This window comes from Erinaceus europaeus, chromosome 11, assembly GCF_950295315.1.
Source record: "Erinaceus europaeus chromosome 11, mEriEur2.1, whole genome shotgun sequence".
Lineage (NCBI taxonomy): Eukaryota > Metazoa > Chordata > Mammalia > Eulipotyphla > Erinaceidae > Erinaceus > Erinaceus europaeus.
In genome coordinates this window covers 42,039,024-42,057,393 of record NC_080172.1, presented here as the reverse complement: position 1 = coordinate 42,057,393, position 18,370 = coordinate 42,039,024, and the positions used below count along the sequence as shown (strand labels likewise).

Below are 18,370 nucleotides of genomic sequence, written 5' to 3'. Positions count from 1 at the left end.
ACTCCATAACACCCAACCAAAAAGAGGTATGTACTCCTATGTTCATAGCAGCACAATTCATAATAGCTAAAACCTGGAAGCAACCCAGGTGCCCAACAACAGATGAGTGGCTGAGAAAGCTGTGGTATATATACACAATGGAATACTATGCAGCTATCAAGAACAATGAACCCACCTTCTCTGACCCATCTTGGACAGAGCTAGAAGGAATTATGTTAAGTGAACTAAGTCAGAAAGATAAAGATGAGTATGGGATGATCCCACTCATCAACAGAAGTTGAGTAAGAAGATCTGAAAGGGAAACTAAAAGCAGGACCTGATCAAATTGTAAGTAGGGCACCAAAGTAAAAACCCTGTGGTGAGTGGTAGACATGCAGCTTCCTGGGCCAGTGGGGGGTGGGAGTGGGTGGGAGGGATGGGTCACAGTCTTTTGGTGGTGGGAATGGTGTTTATGTACACTCCTAGCAAAATGTAGACATATAAATCAGTAGTTAATACGAGAGGGGGAAAATCAAAACACAAACTGAATCTTTTTAATATATAGGCCTTTTTTTTTTAAGGATGATTATTGATTATATTTTCTTTGTCAGAAAACTAACTGCATGTGTGACATTTCCTATCTTAGGCTTTTTCTTTCTGAATTAAAGTCTCTTGAGAGTACCTAACATTATTTCATATAACTTAAGTTTAAAAGTAAAGGGTCTCTGAGATGTTTTTCGTTTCAACTCAGGACACAGCATGTAGAGACACGTGCTTTCTCGTCCTATCTGATAACAGCATTGCCCAGTATAAATATAAATATATTTGCTATTGATGTACATAATTGATCACTTCATTAACTGGAGAAAAGCTTTGTTCAAGTAATAAAGCATAACTTTATTATGTCGTATGTGTATAGAGCAAACATGTTGGGAAGTGGCTGACAGGTTTCCATTTCCAGGCCGATTCTGGTAATGATGATGATTAAGTAGCATTGATTGTCCTCTAATTGGATATTTCTTTCCGTAGGCCTCTTCTGAAGAACTGAAAGCTGCCTACCGGAGGCTGTGTATGCTTTACCATCCTGACAAGCACAGAGACCCAGAGCTCAAATCACAGGCGGAACGACTGTTTAACCTTGTTCACCAGGCGTATGAAGGTCAGTGGAGGCCTGAGTTTCGTAGAAATACCCTGATAGTGGGTGTTCGATTTTTAAGAGACTTGATTTGTAGAGTATAGAAAAAGTCCTCAGAGATGTATAAAAAGGTGGTCGGTTTAGTCCTTTTCACTGACAAGGGCCTTTGAAAGAGTAGTATTTTGCTTTGGAAATCAGTATGTGTCCAGTAAATAGAAAATAAAAGTAACTAAAGTAGTAGACCAGGGTCTGAATTTCAGGGGAATTCTCAAATTTTCAACCATTACTGGTTCTCTTCTAAAAGAAACTCTTCAAGGTAAAAAGATTGAAGCAGGTCTGCAGGTCTCTATCTCTCCCCCTCTGTCTTCCCCTCCTCTCTCCATTTCTCTCTGTCCTACCCACAATAAATGACATCAACAACTATAATAACCACAACAAGGCTACAACAGCAAAGGCAACAAAAGGGGGCGTTGGCCTCCAGGAGCAGTGGATTCATGATGCAGGCACCGAGCCCCAGCAATAACCCTGGAGGCAAAAATATATATATATAAAAAAAAGACACAATAACATTTTTCATCTGAAAGTGATTATGTTGGTTCTATAGGACCTAGTTAAGGAAAAGTCCTAACAAAAGAAATAGTGTTGCGAGGGCTTGTAGGGAATAGAATCAAGTTGTTACATTTTTTTCTACTCACATCTTAAGTATTTCAGGAAGAGCATCCTTTGATACATCTATTAATACACTGTTAAAATCCAGCCAGTGAAATAGCTCACTTGACTAGTGTGCTGCTTTGCCATGCACACAACCCAAGTTGTATCCTCCTTTCTCTCACTCTTATCTCCTCTTTCTCCCCCTCCCCCCATCTCTGTCCCTACCTTAAAAAAAGTTAAAGTGGTTAATTAAGTACGGAATTTGTTTGAAATGTTGAAAATGTTCTAGAAATAGTAGTGATGGTTAGACAGCATTGTGAATATACTCAATGAGACTGGACTGAACAAGTAAAAAATGGTAAATTTTTCAGTATGTATTATTTTGCCACAATTTTTAAATTAAAAAAATTAAATATCCACTACATTTAGGTGTATGCACCAAGTAGTATAAGTTACTCATTCCAGAGTCATTTAAAGATTCTTCCTTAATTAAGTGGTATGGTTCTTTAGAGGATAAGGACTTTCATTGTGAACATAACAGCATATGTTGTGTTTCATCTTACCCAGAAGTTAGCTTTTAATGTGTAACATAACTCAAGCCATGACATCAGTATTGTTTCTGACCAGATTAACTGTACACTGACCACTGATACCCTGGTCTTGACCAAAATTCTATTTCTTTTATTATATTGTTGTCTACACTGCCCACATTGCTTGTCTGTGTTATTTTGGAGATTTGGTGAAGAGTTAACTGAGAACCTTCCCAGTGTTTGTGAAAGTGCTGCAGCAGCAGACCCAGCCAATGTTTAGCCCAAAGGGAGACAAGAGTAAAACAGTGAATAAATAATTCCTTATTAAATCCTAGAGGCTCAAGAAGTTTGGCTTCCGTGTTTCACAGTGGTCAGCATTTCTTTCTTCCCCGTTAGATTTGAATATGGATAGAATCACTTACATCGTTTTCTAATTAGGCCTAAAAGTATGTGGGCAGTCTCTGGAGAGCAAAGATGCAAAGGTCTTACATAGAACTTAGCTCAAGGAAGAGGATGATTGTTAGCTTTACTGATGTGTGAAATCTGCTGGATGTCCTTGAATAGCTCTCACTCTTCCTTTAAAAAACCACTTTTGCTGATTGATGTGCTTTAAGTAATGTGATCAGCATCATAGTGTGTTAGAATGATTTAGAAATAGAGAAGTCGTGTGTTGCCCCCCCACTCCCCCCTAAAAAAAAAGCAGATTGGTCTAGGAGTTCATAACTCTACAGATAACCTGTCCCTATTTTTACATTAATCTTGTTAATGGAAAAACTTACTCAATTCTTAAAAAAAAAGAAAGAGAAGAAACTTTTAGTGATACAGTGGCCACTGTGCCTCCTGTAGGTGCATTGGGGTTAAGAACAGCCCAGACATATAAAAAGTCCACTTCTCTTATTTGTAATGACTCCTAAATACATCTTAGAGTGGGTCTGAAAAGCAGTGAGGAAGAAACATGTTCATGGAGTGAAGCGAATATCAAGAGAAACTATGTCTGGACAAGGAAGAGCAGGAGATGGACTGTCCTGTGATGATGTTGTCAGCACTGAAAAATGAAGTCTACTTTATAAACATAACTGGTTTTTAATTTACAGTGCTTTGTGATCCCCAAACACGGGCCATCTATGATATCTATGGGAAGAGAGGACTGGAAATGGAAGGATGGGAGGTAAGAGAAACTGTGTGTTTAGTATCACTAAAAATAATAAAATCATTAAGCAGATGTAAAACAACAAAACACCCCCCCAAACCTGTAATAATGTCTTAGTATAGAAAAAATTAGGGAGTTCGGCAGTAGCGCAGCGGGTTAAGTGCACATGGCGCAAAGCGCAAGGACCGGCATAAGGATCACGGTTGGAGCCCCCGGCTCCCCACCTGCAGGGAAGTCACTTCACAGGCGGTGAAGCCGGTCTGCAGGTGTCTGTCTTTCTCTCCCCATCTCTGTCTTCCCTTCCTCTCTCCATTTCTCTCTGTCCTATCTAACAATGTTGTTATTGATAACAACAACAATAATAACTACAACAACAATAAAAAAAAAAACAAGGGCAACAAAAGGGAAAGTAAATAAATATTTTTAAAAATTTAGTGTCCTATCTTGGTCTTACATTTTAGTTTAAAAGATTGAATTTTATCACTTGGCCTTAGTTTCTTAACCTACCTAGTGAAAAATTAGAAAGAGTATACCAGTAATTTTTAACCCAGGGGAAGAAGCATGCTAGTTGGGGAGTTAATGGAATGCAGTTACTGCAAGCATGCAATTCTTCATTTATACTTCCTCCACCACGCTTCTGTTCCTCTCTCTCCACCTTATGTTATGAATACAGCATTTACAAAGTGGTTTTGTTGGTAATGGTTGTACTTATGAACAAAATTGAAGCAGGAAAAATTGAAAACTACTGGATTAAATTATCTGTTATGACCCTTCTAGCTCTAATGTACTGTAATAGCATAATGGTATTGGATATAGTGAGTAAGACAAAATAGATAGCAGGTATCTGTGAAATAGGTTACCCTGGGCAGCCATGCTATGTAAGAACAATCACTAAAACTCAAAAGATCCCATTTTCTCTTACTCTGCCCCTGACTACTCTTAAAGCCTTGGGCAAGACTACTGTATACTTTCATGTTATTATTTGAAAAGTGAAGATGTAAGGATCAAGATGTAAGGATCAAGTAGAAGAAATCTAAAAGTTAATTTTAAAGCTCTAAATTGTTATAAGAACATACTTGTGGGCAGGGGAGACAGCATAATGGTTATGCAAACAGACTCATGTCTGAGTCTCCTAAATCCCAGGTTCAGTCCCCGTACCACCATACACCAGAGCTGAGCAGTGCTCTTTTGTTTCTCTGTGTGTGTGTGTCTCTGCATCTTTCTCAAAAATAAATAAATAAATAAATAAAATCTCATACACGTATGGGCGTGGGTAGATAGCATAATGGTTATGCAAAGAGACTCACATACCTAAGGCTTCAAAGTCCCAGGTTCAATCTCCACACCACCATAAGCCAGAGCAGTGCTCTGGTTAAAAAAAAAAAAAAAGAAGGGAATCGGATGGTAGTGCAGCGGGTTAAGTGCACATGGTGCGAAGCACAAGGACCAGAGTAAGGATCCTAGTTGGAGCCCCGGCTCCCCACTGCAGGGGAATCCCTTCATAGGTAGTGAAGCGGGTCTGCAGTTGTCTTTCTCTCCCCCTCTGTCTTCCCTGCCTCTCTCCATTTCTCTCTGTCCTAACAACGACATCGATAACAAGAATGGTAATAACTGCAATAACAATAAAAATCAAGGGCAACAAAAGGGAAAGTAAATAAATAAATATAAAAAATTTAAAAAAAAAGAGTTGGGCAGTAACTCAGCAGGTTAAGCGTAGGTGGAGCAAAATGCAAGGACTGCCGTAAGGATCCCAGTGCAAGCCCCTGGCTCTCCACGTTCAGGGGGTTCGATTCAAAGGCGGTGAAACAGGTCTGCAGGTGTCTTATCTTTCTCTCTCCCTCTCTGTGTCCCCCTCCTCTGTCCATTTCTCTCTGTGCTATCCAACAACAACAATAATAACCACAACAGTAAAACAAGGGCAACAAAAGGGAATAAATAAATATAGAAAAGAACATATATGTATTATTACTTGATTTTATTCAAGAAACTTAATTCCACTCCCCAAGGAATGTTGATGGACTCCTGATATAAAATTGGCTTTCAATGAGTTAATTTTTCATTATCATGTAATTTTCCCTTAAAATTTTTTGGTATTTAATCTCAAGCCTGAATGCCTGTCTCTTCTTATTCTATTGACAGTGTGGTGGGAAAACAGGGTTTTGGATAAGCAGAAGAGTGTTCTAGTCTACTCTCACTACTGATGACTTCTAGAACATATTCTGCCTATAGTCATGAATCAAATGGTAGTTGCCTACACAATGAATTGTAGTTGCTAACATCTGAAATGTTGGGGGTTTTCCTTTGTCATCTCTTGAAAAAATCAGGAAATCTAGTAAACACTGTGTCTGAATTTTTCTATGAAGCATCAATGAAGAACTCTTGACTCTTTGGACTCCAATCCTCACTCCTTCCTACTGTCTTCTTGTCCCTCCTGACTTGAATGGAAATTTGGTTTCTGGTCTTTGGCTTGATGAAAACCAGTAGGTCAAATAGAACAGCATTTTTCCATCGGAAAATAAAAACACTCCTGTTGTATTTATTGAATTTCTCCTCATACTTTAGATACCGCATTAAAACTCACCCCACCCCTGTGTTTTTTTAATAAGCCTTAAGATGGGTACAGTTTTTCATGTGAAGCTGTAGGCCTCTTCTAGATTTTGATTCCCAGAAGCATTATCTCAGCTCTAATGGAGCGGTGAGGTAACATCCTCCTGGCAAAATACTGCATGCTTTCCTTCACCAAACCAAATTATCTCCCTGCTAGAAACAGAACAAAACAACACTCAAAGAAGTGATTATAAAAATATGTAGACAGTTACAGATGGTGAATAGATAAGGTTTTATATCCATATACATTTTAGTAAGCTACTTTAAAGAAACCAATTTCTTACTGGAATTAGCTTTTTTCTTTTTCTCTATTGTTACTAAGACCACTGAAGATAAAAATGCCTTCAAGGAAAACTATAAGAAGATGCCTCTTTGGATATTAACTCAGAGATTTTTCAGTGCCTAACATATAATAGGAAAATTGAGTCCATCATTCATACCATAAATGAAGTCACTCTGATCTCAAGCTGGCATTCAACATTCCTTCCTGAAATTCCTACAGCTGAATGACTTGCTTAATATGAGGATTCTCTCAGTTCAGTATAGCTTCTACCCCAAGGAAGAAGCACCATCTCCTTCACGGTGGTGCTTACATTTTGAGGCTATTAAATTTCTCCAACTGCTGATGGCTATCCATTTGCTACATATCTGTTCTAACAGATAGTGGAGGCTGAAGGGCTCTAATACTCCAAGTATCTGAGATGCCTTTGACTCAAAGCTGTCACAACATTCGTTGATAGAGTTAGTAGTCACTTCCAGTCAGTAGTGGGGTCATCCCCTTTTTACTGTTGGATGCTGGAAATGAAATTCAAGCCTTTTTTAGGTTACACAAATAATTTTTTAAAGGTTTTCATTTATTTATTAATGAGAAAGATAAGAGGAGAGAGAATGAATCAGACATCACTCTAGTACATATACCGGTGGGGACTAAACTCAGAATCTCACACTTGAGAATCCAGTACTCCATCCACTGTGCCACCTCCCAGGCCATGATTACATAAAGAATTTACCCTGTTTTCAGTCATTGGGTAAGCTTTCAATCTTTTTTTTTTCCCCCTTCTTTCAAGAGACTCTCACTGACAAGATTCTGAAGAAATGAGATGCAGCCATTAACAACTGTTTTGTTTGTTTGTTTGCCACCAAAGTTATCACTAGGACTCATTTCTTTCTGACTTCACCATTCCAGAGGGGTTCTTGTTGTTTTGTTTTCTTTTTTATTTAAATTTCTTTACAGGGGATTAATATTTTACAGTCAACTATTGTATTTACAATAGTTTGTACATGCATAACATTTCTCACTTTTCCACATAACAATACAGCCCCCACTAGGTTCTCTGCCATCATGTTCCAGGACCTGAACCCTCTCCCCACCCTAGAGTTTTCTACATGGTGCAATACACCAACTCCAGTTCAAGTCCTGGAACACTGCTCAGCTCTGGTTCATGGTGGTGTGGGGGATTGAACCTGGGACTTAGGAGCCTCAGGCATGAGAGTTATAATCATTATGCTATCTACCTCCATCCAAGCAAGTTTTTTTAATAGAAGGTGAGAGTAAAAGAGGAGACACCTCCAACACTGCTTCACCACTCATGGTATATCCCCCACATGATAATGGCACATGTGATGCCTAGGATCAAATTTAGAACCTCATGCTTAGGGATCTAATACTTCATCTCTGTGCCACCTCTCAAGTCACTTGTTTTTCTCTTCAAATTATTTTATCCGTGAAGGTGGGAAATAACAGAAGACTAAGTTAAGGCCCAGAACCTCCCAGATTAGCCACCACAACAGGAAGGACATAAGTTGGGGGGTACAGATTCCAGTTCTGAGTGGGGTGAGGGAGACAGAGACTCAGGAATAACAACTGACTATTCTTCCTGACCATCCTGGGGGAGGTCAAGAATGTAGATTAAACACAAGTTTGCTTGGCCAGTGTGTGTGAGACCCAGGATAGGACTCAGCCCTGCCACCACAGTTCTGAAAGAAACTTTGATGCTATGATCAACTTTCCCCACAACCCACACCCCCCAGTCTGAAAAACTTAGCTCAAAGCAGTAAAGCCTGGTTGACAACAAAAATAAAACCAGTCAACCCCACAACTTTGATTAACCATAGCTTTAATCAGCAATCTGGGCAGATACCACGTATATGCTCCTGTCTCGATTACTTTTTTAAAAATAAACAGATTTATAGAACTCTAGGACTTAAAATCTGTATTCTTAGGCCCATGTGGTAGCCCCCTTAATAAGAGTGTGCATGTTACAGTGTGCAAGGAGCAGGGTTCAAGCCCCTGGTCACCACTGGTAGGGGGAAGCTTCACAAGTGGTGAAAAAAAAAAAAGCTCTATGTGTCCCCCTCTTCCTTCCCTCTCAATGTCTCTTGATCAATCAATCAATAAAATATTTTTTTAAATATATATTCTCCCAAACTCTGGAAAGTGCCTGACTCCAGTGGTCAGAGCAAGATTAAGTTTGTTTTCAGGAATTCTTGTAATTTTACCTGTGCTGACAGAATAGTTACAAATTACTTTCTTTCTGCCACATTCCATGATAAACTGAAAAGGCAAGTATTTTAAAGGTGTTAAATCATTCTATTTGATGCTCTGTTATTTTCTCCTGCCCCGTAGTCCCCTTATTAGCAATAAAAAAATTTATTAAATCTAGAGCTATATTATTGACAGTAGCAATTGAGTAGAGTATGCAGTATGAAATATTTTCATCCAGGTAAAACAACCTGCTGACACTGGGCCCCATAGAAGAAACACTTCCTGTCCAGACCCCAGAGCCTCATGCTGAGTCATAAGTATTTTTTGAAGTATCATTTTTCCCTTGTCTTGATTTTCAAGGTCAAATGACATATTTGATATCTTTATTTATTGGATAGAGACAGCCAGGAATACAGAGGGAAGGGAGAGATAGAGAGAGAGACAAATACACCTGCAGCACTGCTTCACCACTTGGAAAGCTTTCCTACTACAGGTGGGGACCAGGAACGTGAACCTGGGTCCTTGTGCATTGTAACTTGTGTGCTCAACCAGGTGCACCACCACCCGGCCCTATTAAATCATGTTAACAGCGGTTTTATTCTAAAACTTGTCATCACTGTAGGCCATGTTTCCATTCAGATGAGTGCAAGAGAGAGACACCACATCACCAAAACTACTCTTCTTGCCGTAGCACCTCCCATGTGATGCTAGGGTTCAAACCTGGGGCATGTTTATGGCAAAGAAAGTGCCCTTCCCAGTGAGCTATCTCTTTGACCCCATATTAACTTTAATGCACATGCACACGCACACACATATGCATAGAAGATTTGTAGGAAGATAAATAAATAAATAAATAAATAAATAAATGTTACCCTGTAAGAAGAGGGACTAAGTTACGGAGGGAAATGATACTTTTATATATATTCTTCTGTACTATTTTGATTCTTGCTATCAGTATATTTTGCTTTTGTTAGTTTGGTTGGGTTTTTTTTGTTCTAGTTTTAGTGTTTGTTTTTTACCAAAACACCACTCAGCTCACTCTGTTGGTGGTGTCTGGGATTAAATTTAAGGTTGTTTTGTGTGTGAGTCCTTTTGCACTACCACTAGCCTATCGCTTTGACCCTCAGTATTTCCTTTTTTTTTATTATCCCCTTTTGTTACCCTTGTTGTTTCTTTTTATTGTTGTAGTTAACTATTGTTGTGGTCATTGACGGATAGAACAGAGAGAGATGAAGAGGAGGGGAAGACAGAGAGGAAGAGAGAAAGATAGACACCTGCAGACCTGCTTCACCACTTGTGAAGTGACTCCCCTGCAGGTGGGGAACCGGGGGCGCGAACTGGGACCCTTACTCTGGTCCTTGCGCTTTGCGCCACCTGCGCTTAACCCACTGTGCTACTGCCCGACTCCCAGTATTTCTTTCAATAGTTTGAACTTGTGATTTCTGCAGTACCTTTTTTTATTTTTTAATCACCTACCTATTTAGATGTTCTTTGTAGCTTCTTGAAGACTTCCCTGTATTTTTTCCCATTGACATAAGCAGAATGCTCTTTGGGCTTTCCTCTCTCATCTGTCTAGTGACATGAGATAGAAAGAGAGTAAGTACTGTGCCTGTACTACTCCCATTCTTTGTGTTTTCTTATAAGTCACAGTATTTTGGACCCTTTGAAATTTTGTGGTGCTGTAGATAAATTGCTGAACTCTCAGGCATGAAGTTATTTGAACTCTTTGGAAAGTTTTTAACAATGAGTCAGGGACATTTTCTTTTGTAAGACTCATGCAGCCTCAGAAACGAAGTACTAAAATGAAGACAGTAATGAAACAGTCTTGTCTGCAGACAAGATGACTGGGCAACAAAGGTAAGTGGGTACAGTGGTGAATTCCACCTTAACCCACCAAGGATTGGGACTCTGGTGAGAAAACCAGCATACTTACTGGTTTGTTTTTTTTTTTCTTTTTAACAGGAAATGATTTAATAGAAAATCAACATACCAGTATGACTTGGGGTCCTGGGGAATAGGAATGCACTTTTTTTTTAAATATCTTTATTTGTTGGAGACAGCCAGAAATTGAGAGGAAGGGGGATATACAGAGAGAAAGAGATAGAGAGACAACTGCAGCCCTGCTTCACCACTCATGAAGCTTCCCCCCTGCAGGTGAGGACTGGGGGCTTGAACCCTGGTCTTTGTGCATTGTAACATGTGCACTCAACCACCCAGCCCCCTTAGGAATGTACTCTCCACAGTGAGCAGTGGTAGCTCTTTGCATATAGTTGTTTTAATCTTTTAAAGGTGTATTTATTCTTAAGAAAGAGAACCAGAGCATCACTCTGGCACATGCAATGCAAAGGATCAAACTCAGGACTTCAAGCTTAAGAGTCCAACATTTTATATACTGCACCACCTCCTGGACCTACCTTTGTTGATCCTTACCTGTCTTCTCTTGACTGTGTCTTTAGGTTGTGGAAAGGAGAAGAACACCAGCTGAAATCAGAGAGGAGTATGAGCGACTACAAAGAGAGAGAGAAGAGAGGAGACTGCAACAGCGAACCAATCCAAAGGTAAGCCAGGGGCTAGGCTTAATACAGATCATTGCAAGGCTTTATTATCAGGATACAGATCTAAAATAAGTAATGGTGGTTTGGTTTGTTTTGTTTTGGTTTGTTTGTTTGCTGCTTACCACTAGCAGACAAATTGTTGCTTATTATTTCTCAGAGTGGGTATTTTTCCCGAAAACAGTTCCCTGATAGCTAGCTATCAGAAGCTGCTGATGCTGACACCGAAATGTATTTTGAACCATATGGAGGGAAGACAAAACCAGCTCGTGGTTTTCCCAGAAACTAGGAAGACTTCTCAAAGCAGAAATGCTAGCTCTGAGACCTTTTTCTCTAACTATGCTGCCCTAGTCCTTGAAAAATGGGTAGAAGACAGTATCAGGGACAGTACAGCAACCTAACGAGTCGCTGAGGTGACTGCACTCTTTGGACCAGTTAGATTCTGGAGAGCCTAAGCGGTGACTAGAGAGGATTAACATGGGTTGTCCTATGTACTTCTGTCACCCCCAAAATAGTGGTGCTACAAACACCAGTCTGATACAGGAATGATATGATGACTGTATTTAATACACTCTTAAGTTTTTAGGAACTGGTGTAGTATTACCCCAATGTCATACCTGAGTCACTTTTCAGTTCTGTGTATGGTATCTTTTTCTTTTGACTGTCCTGAGTGTGTTCCAGCTTGGTGGCAAATGTGATATCCTAGTCATTTTGAGATCCCAGTTGTACTCACTGACTAATTGAACGTGGCCAGTGTAACCGCTTGACTGTGTTTAATAAGAGGATCAGCCTCCCTGCTCCATCAGTGTAGGCAGGGTAGCCTGGCAAGCAGCCCGAAAATCTTCTAAAGAAAAAGAACAAGTATTGGCGTTCATCTAGGAGGCCTAATAATATGGGCCTCTGATCAAATACAGTCTAGAAAGTGAAAAAATTAAGGTCGCTTATAACATGCAAAAGACACATCTACTTGAATCTGACATTGCAAAGTACATTTGCAGGGGTCAGGTGGTGGCACCTGGTTGAGCGTACATGTTACAGTACACAAGGACCTGGATTCAAGTCCCTGATCCCCGCTTGCAGGGTTGTGTTATGAGTGGTGAAGCAGGGCTGCAGGTATCTCTGTCACTCTTTCTCTCCCTCTCCCCTCCATTTCTTTTTTTTTTTTTAATATTTATTAATTCCCTTTTGTTGCCCTTGTTTTTTATTGTTATTGATGTCGTTGTTGGATAGGACAGAGAGAAATCGAGAGATATGGGGAAGACAGAGGGAGAGAGAAAGATAGACACCTGCAGACCTACTTCACCGCCTATGAAACAACTCCCCTGCAGGTGGGGAGCCGGTCCTCACCATTTCTAGCTGTTTCTATCCAATAAGTAAAGATAATAAAAAAATAAACTTGGGGGTTGGGCGGTGGGGCACAGCGGATTAAGTGCACGTGGTGCAAAGTGCAAGGACCGGCCTAAGGACCCCAGTTCGAGCTCCTGGCTCCCCACCTGCAGGGGAGTCGCTTCACAGGTGGTGAAGCAAGTCTGCAGGTGTCAATCTTTCTCTCCCCGTCTCTGTCTTCCCCTCCTCTCTACATTTCTCTCTGTCCCATCCAACAACGACAACAATAGAAGTCGGGCAGTAGTACAGCAGGGTAAGCGCACGTGGCACATAACGCAAGGACCAGAGTAATAGGGATCCCAGTTCAACCCCCCAGCTTCCCACCTGTAAGGTAGTCCCTTCACAGTCGGTGAATCAGGTCTGCAGGTGTCTTTCTCCTCTCCCCCTCTCTGTCTTCCCCTCCTCTCTACATTTCTCTCTGTCCTGTACAATAACAACAATAATAACTACAACAATGAAAAACAAGGGCAACAAAAGGGAAAATAAATAAATATTAAAAAATTTTTTAAATGACAACAACAATAGACAAACAAGAGCAACAAAAGGGAAAAATGGCCTCCAGGAGCAGTGGATTCGTAGTGCAGGCACCGAGCCCCAGAAGTAACCCTGGAGGCAAATAAATAAATAAATTTTAAAAATACGAAGTGGGAGACGGGCGGTAGCACAGCGGGTGAAGCGCACATGGCACAAAGCGTAAGAATAGGCATAAGGATCCCGGTTGGAGCCCCCAGCTCCCCACCTGCAGGGGAGTTGCTTTACAGGTGGTGAAGCAGGTCTGCAGGTGTCTATTTTTCTTTCCACCTCTCTGTCTTCCCGCTTCTCTCTCCATTTCTCTCTATCCTATCTAACAATGACAACATCAACAACAACAACAACAATAACTACAATAACAGTCAAAACAAGGGCAACAAAAGGGAAAATAACTATTTTAATTTTTTTTTTTAATACGAAGTATATTTGCAAATGCCAACACCATTCCTTTCTCTCCACCCCACTATAACGGATGATGGCTTCAGAAGTGCAGGGTCATTTTGGTCAAATGGAGTAGAGTACCAAGACTCTGACTGAACTGGGGATATGAGAACATTGCAGTAGTTAACGATCTCAAGGGAGAGGGCTCCCTTCTCAGCTCTCCCAGTTCCAGCTCAGAACCATTGTACTGCAGGGAAAACTGGTGTTAGCAGATGGAAGTGGAAGTCGAGATTGAAGTTGGAGGCTAACAGAAGCAGGTTCTTCCTCTTACTTTGGTATCTTCACTGTTGTGTTGATAGCTGGAGAATGCTGAATGTATTGAGAGCAATGAAGGGGAAAGAGAACATCACAGAAGCCTAAGCGTCTGTGTCCTGTGATCAAATTGCCCATCTGCGTGTGATTGCTTATTGGGATTCTATGAAACGTGTCTGCAGGCCTTGTTTCCAGTGGGATGAGGGAGCACAGCTGTGACCATTTCACACTAACACAAGTTGTTGTAAAATCTCTAATAAGAGTTTCTAACCAAAAATAACCCACTAATAACCAGATGTTGGTTAAGCAGCATTTTGAGGCATTATTTCATTTCTGACTGATTTGCTTCTCAGAGTGAGCACTATTCTCATTCTAAGAAGCAAGGAGTATGAACTCTTTATAACACTTTTGATAACCATGAGCACTGTGTGGAATCAGTATTGCCCTGTCATCTGGACCTTCTACAAAAGGATCATCACTTGAAGGGGACTGTAATAACATTTGTGATTCTGCTATCTTATATGTAGATGACTGTTTCTATTTTTATCAATAAGAGCTCACTGGGCAGGGAGGGGTGTACAGGCATTGGCACACCTGGCTGAACACACGTTACCATGCATATAGACTCAGGTTCAATCCCCTTGTCCTCACCTGCAGGGTAGAAGCTTCACAAATAGTGAAGCAATGCTGCAGGCATCTCTCATACCCTTTCCTCTAAATTTCTCTTGTCTCTGTCAAATAAATTAAGAAAACAAATTTTTGAGAGTTCCCTAGGGTGGTCTGGTAATTTGCGCAGTGTATAAAGTGTTGGACTCTAGCATGAGGTCCTGAGTTCAATCTCCAGCATCACATGTGCCAAAGTGATGTCTGGTTGTTTCTCTCCTTCTACCCCTCTCATTAATAAATAAAAGTTTGCTAAGTAGGAATTTTCTAGCAGAGTATATGTTTCAAGAACAGGCACACAGGTTAAAAAAAAGAAATGATAGATTGGAAATACTCTGGCACAGTGATGCAGGGCACAGAGCACACCACTTGACTTCACTTTCTCACTTATAAAATGAGGAAATGTGTCCTAATTACCACAACCAAAATGCTACAGAAGTTAAAACATGAAATAGATATTGATTTATTGTAGAAAGGCAAACCTGGATATAAAATGCAAAATGGCAGTAAAAAACTAAACTTTGATAGCTGAGGAGGTGACTCAGCAAGAGCTCAGGACTTGTATATATGAGGCCCTGTGGTTTATTCCCCAGCACTGCAGTTGTAGTTCTCTATCTCATAATAAAATCTTCAAGGGGAAAAAAATTATTTTTTGTATTGGTGTTTCGTTCAGGACAGCCTAGCAAATACAGGGGGGAAGTTGTTCGTTTGTCTTATTTGTTAGGGGAGCATGTGTTTCTTTTATTTTTTTTTTTAATATTTATTCCCTTTTGTTGCCATTGTTGTTTTATTGTTGTAGTTATTGTTGATGTCATTGTTGTTGGATAGGACAAAGACAAATGGAGAGAAGAGGGGAAGACAGAGAGGGGGAGAGAAAGATAGACACTGCTTATGAAGTGACTCCCCTGCAGGTGGGGAGCTGGGGGCTCAAACCGGGGATCCTTGCGCTTTGCACCACCTGTGCTTAACCCACTGCACTACCACCTGACTCCCAGAAGCACATATTTCTAAATGTATGCCCCAACATTGTGGCAACTGGTTTATCAACTGTGGTAATTGAGTTTTGGTGGGGTCAGTCAATTGGGGAGTAGAAAATGACCCTCTGATATCACCAGCAGATTCTCTGTGGCAGAAGTCCTAGCTTGAGTGGCCAGCCAGCTGAGTCAGGCTTGTATTTTTACATCTTTTTTTTTAATATTTATTTATTCCCTTTTGTTGCCCTTGTTTTATTGTTGTAGTTATTATTGTTGTTATTGATGTCATTTTTGTTGGATAGGACAGAGAAATAGAAGACAGGGGGAAAAGCAACTCCCCTGTAGGTGGAGAGTCAGGGGCTCGAACCGGGATCCTTACGCCAGTCCTTGTGCTTTGCACTGCCTGCGCTTAACCCACTGCACTACCGCCCGACTCCTGTCAGGCTTGTACTTTATGGGCTATGGGGACCACTCTGGAACTGAGAACTAACGGGATTCTCAGCTTCACTTTGTATTATCCCCTCTTCCTGGCTCTCCACCTTGTGGAGCACACACATACACCCTGGAGGTTGTATACCAGAGTTTCCACTTGGACTCAAGAGCCTTGATTAGGGATTTGGCTTCTACCCTCCAGTTCTGTACTGAGTCCAATCATGTCTCCTCCCTGAGCTTATTTTCTCCCAGTATGAAATAGGAGCTTTGCCATATGGCTTGCTGCATAGGGTAAAATCCTTGGGCATTACCTCTGTTTTTTACCTTTGTTGTCTATTAGTTCCTGTTTATATTTCTTGCTGAAAACAACCAAACTCGTGTTGCTTCGGGTGTTAGATTCTTTTCCATGATGAACCTATGTGTAAAGGAAATTTCTGGCTGGCCAAACCATGAGGTTCATCCATAGCTATGAAGACCATGTATGATTAGAATTTAACTGGTCACCCTAATTATCCTCCCAGAGCTTTAAAACCTACTTTATTTTGCATAATCCATCTGTCTTGTCTTTGGGGGACTAAGACCATATAGTAGGGTTTTTCTTTGCCATATTCACTTCATATTGATTATTTTAATTCCTTTCTTTGGTTAGCTTCTATAAATATTAACTCTCTTTGGACAGAATCTTTAGTAGAGAAGGCTATCTCTGCCAACATACTTGGGCTTTATTGCTGCCTCTTTTATGAAATGAATTTGTCCAGACCCCATATAAAGCAGAGTGTTGAGCTAAGGACTGGTTATGGGGCTGATTGTCTTTCTCTAAGGGTACACACTGCTTTCCTGTTTGACCTCTTACATAACAGCTTGGTGAAGCTTGTTCTGTTATTCCTTGGACCTTTCCATTTTCCTTTCTCTATTTCAGAGGTTGACATCAATTCTCTGGAAAGACCTCCATTCTGATTTCAAGAGAGCCAACTTAGCCGTATAGTTGCTATTAATCATTTGAAAATAAATTTTGACTGTATCAGAAAAAGAAAAAGGAACATGATAGCAGAGGAGGACCTCAGGGGGTTAGATTATTATGTGGAAAACTGAGAAGTGTGGGGGGTGGGTTCTAGCACAGCAGGTTAAACACACATGGTGCAAAGTGCAAGGACCCACGCAACAATCCCAGTTCAAGGTCCCAGCTCCCCATCTGCAGATGTCTATCTTTCTCTCCCCCTCTCTGTCTTCCCCTCCTCTCGATATCTCTCTGTCCTATCCAACAACAGCAGTAGCATTGGCAGCAATAACAACAAGGACAACAGAAATGGGAAAAATGGCCTCCAGGAACAGTGGATTCATAGTGCAAGCACCGAAGCCCATCAGTAACCCTGTAGGCAAAAAATAGAATAGAATAGAGTAGATAGAATACTAAGAAATATTATGTACAAACTACTGTATTTTACTATTGACTATAAGCCATTAACCCCCCAATAAAGAAGATAATAATAATGATAAATATTTTTTAAAAGAATAAAAGATATTAACTTCTTTTTTTATTTATTTCTTTATTGGGGAATTAATGTTTTACATTCAACAGTAAATACAATAGTTTGTACATGCATAACATTCCCCAGTTTCCCATTTAACAATACAACCCCTACTATGTCATTTATCATCCTTCATGAACCTGTATTCTCCCCACCCACCCACCCGGAGTCTTTTACTTTGGTGCAATACGCCAGTAAGATATTAACTTCTACCACAGGGGAGGGGGGATCTGCTACCTATACCCTCTCCCCAACTATTCCCTCCAGTAACCTGTCACTGAGTCAAACAGGGAGTTTAGTTACTTTTGCAACTTTGTCTTAGTTAGTTGCTCACATACTAGCAAAATCCTCCATTAGTTGACTTTCACCTCTTATTTCACTTAACATCATGTCATCTTTTTTTTAATACTCTGTTGAGTCTATAGTTCACAACTTCCTTATCCAATCATCTGTCAGTGGGCATTTAAGTTGCTTCCTTATTTTGGTTATTGTTGCTATTGCAGCTACAAATATAGAGGTTCATATTTCCTTTCCAATTAGTGTTTTCAGGTCTTTTGGATAAACAGTATTGCTGGGAGAAAGAAAAAAGAGAGAGAGAGGGAGTCGGGCTGTAGCGCAGCGGGTTAAGCGCAGGTGGCGCAAAGCACAAGGACTGGCATAAGGATCCCGATTCGAACCCCGGCTCCCCACCTGCAGGGGAGTCACTTCACAGGCGGTGAAGCAGGTCTGCAGGTGTCTATCTTTCTCTCCTCCTCTCTGTCTTCCCCTCCTCTCTCCATTTCTCTCTGTCCTATCCAACAACAACAACAACAATAATAACTACAACAATAAAACAACAAGGGCAACAAAAGGGAATAAATAAAAATAAATATTTAAAAAAAAAAAGAGAGAGAGAGAGAAAAGGACCAAGTCTTGGAAGTATCACCCTCTAAAACAGGGTCTTTGCAGAGAATTAGGCCACTCGTGGAGGAATAGAGAAAGCCATGTAGGTATCTATTAGTGGAGGACTAAGCCACCCCAACTCTATCAGCATAATCACTTAATAACACAGTTTCAGAATTATAGACTACTGT

The 18,370-nt window shown here is 40.5% G+C and overlaps 1 protein-coding gene across 1 annotated transcript in view; it reads left to right on the top strand.

Annotated features, from left to right (window-relative positions):
• The window catches only part of DNAJC11 (DnaJ heat shock protein family (Hsp40) member C11), a 96,733-nt gene that overhangs the window by 30,265 nt on the left and 48,098 nt on the right, over window positions 1-18,370 (top strand). The window contains exons 2-4 of the mRNA XM_007532742.3: window positions 1,009-1,138; window positions 3,390-3,463; window positions 10,994-11,095. Coding sequence (XP_007532804.1) covers window positions 1,009-1,138; window positions 3,390-3,463; window positions 10,994-11,095 — 306 coding nt within the window. The remainder of the gene's footprint in view (window positions 1-1,008; window positions 1,139-3,389; window positions 3,464-10,993; window positions 11,096-18,370) is intronic.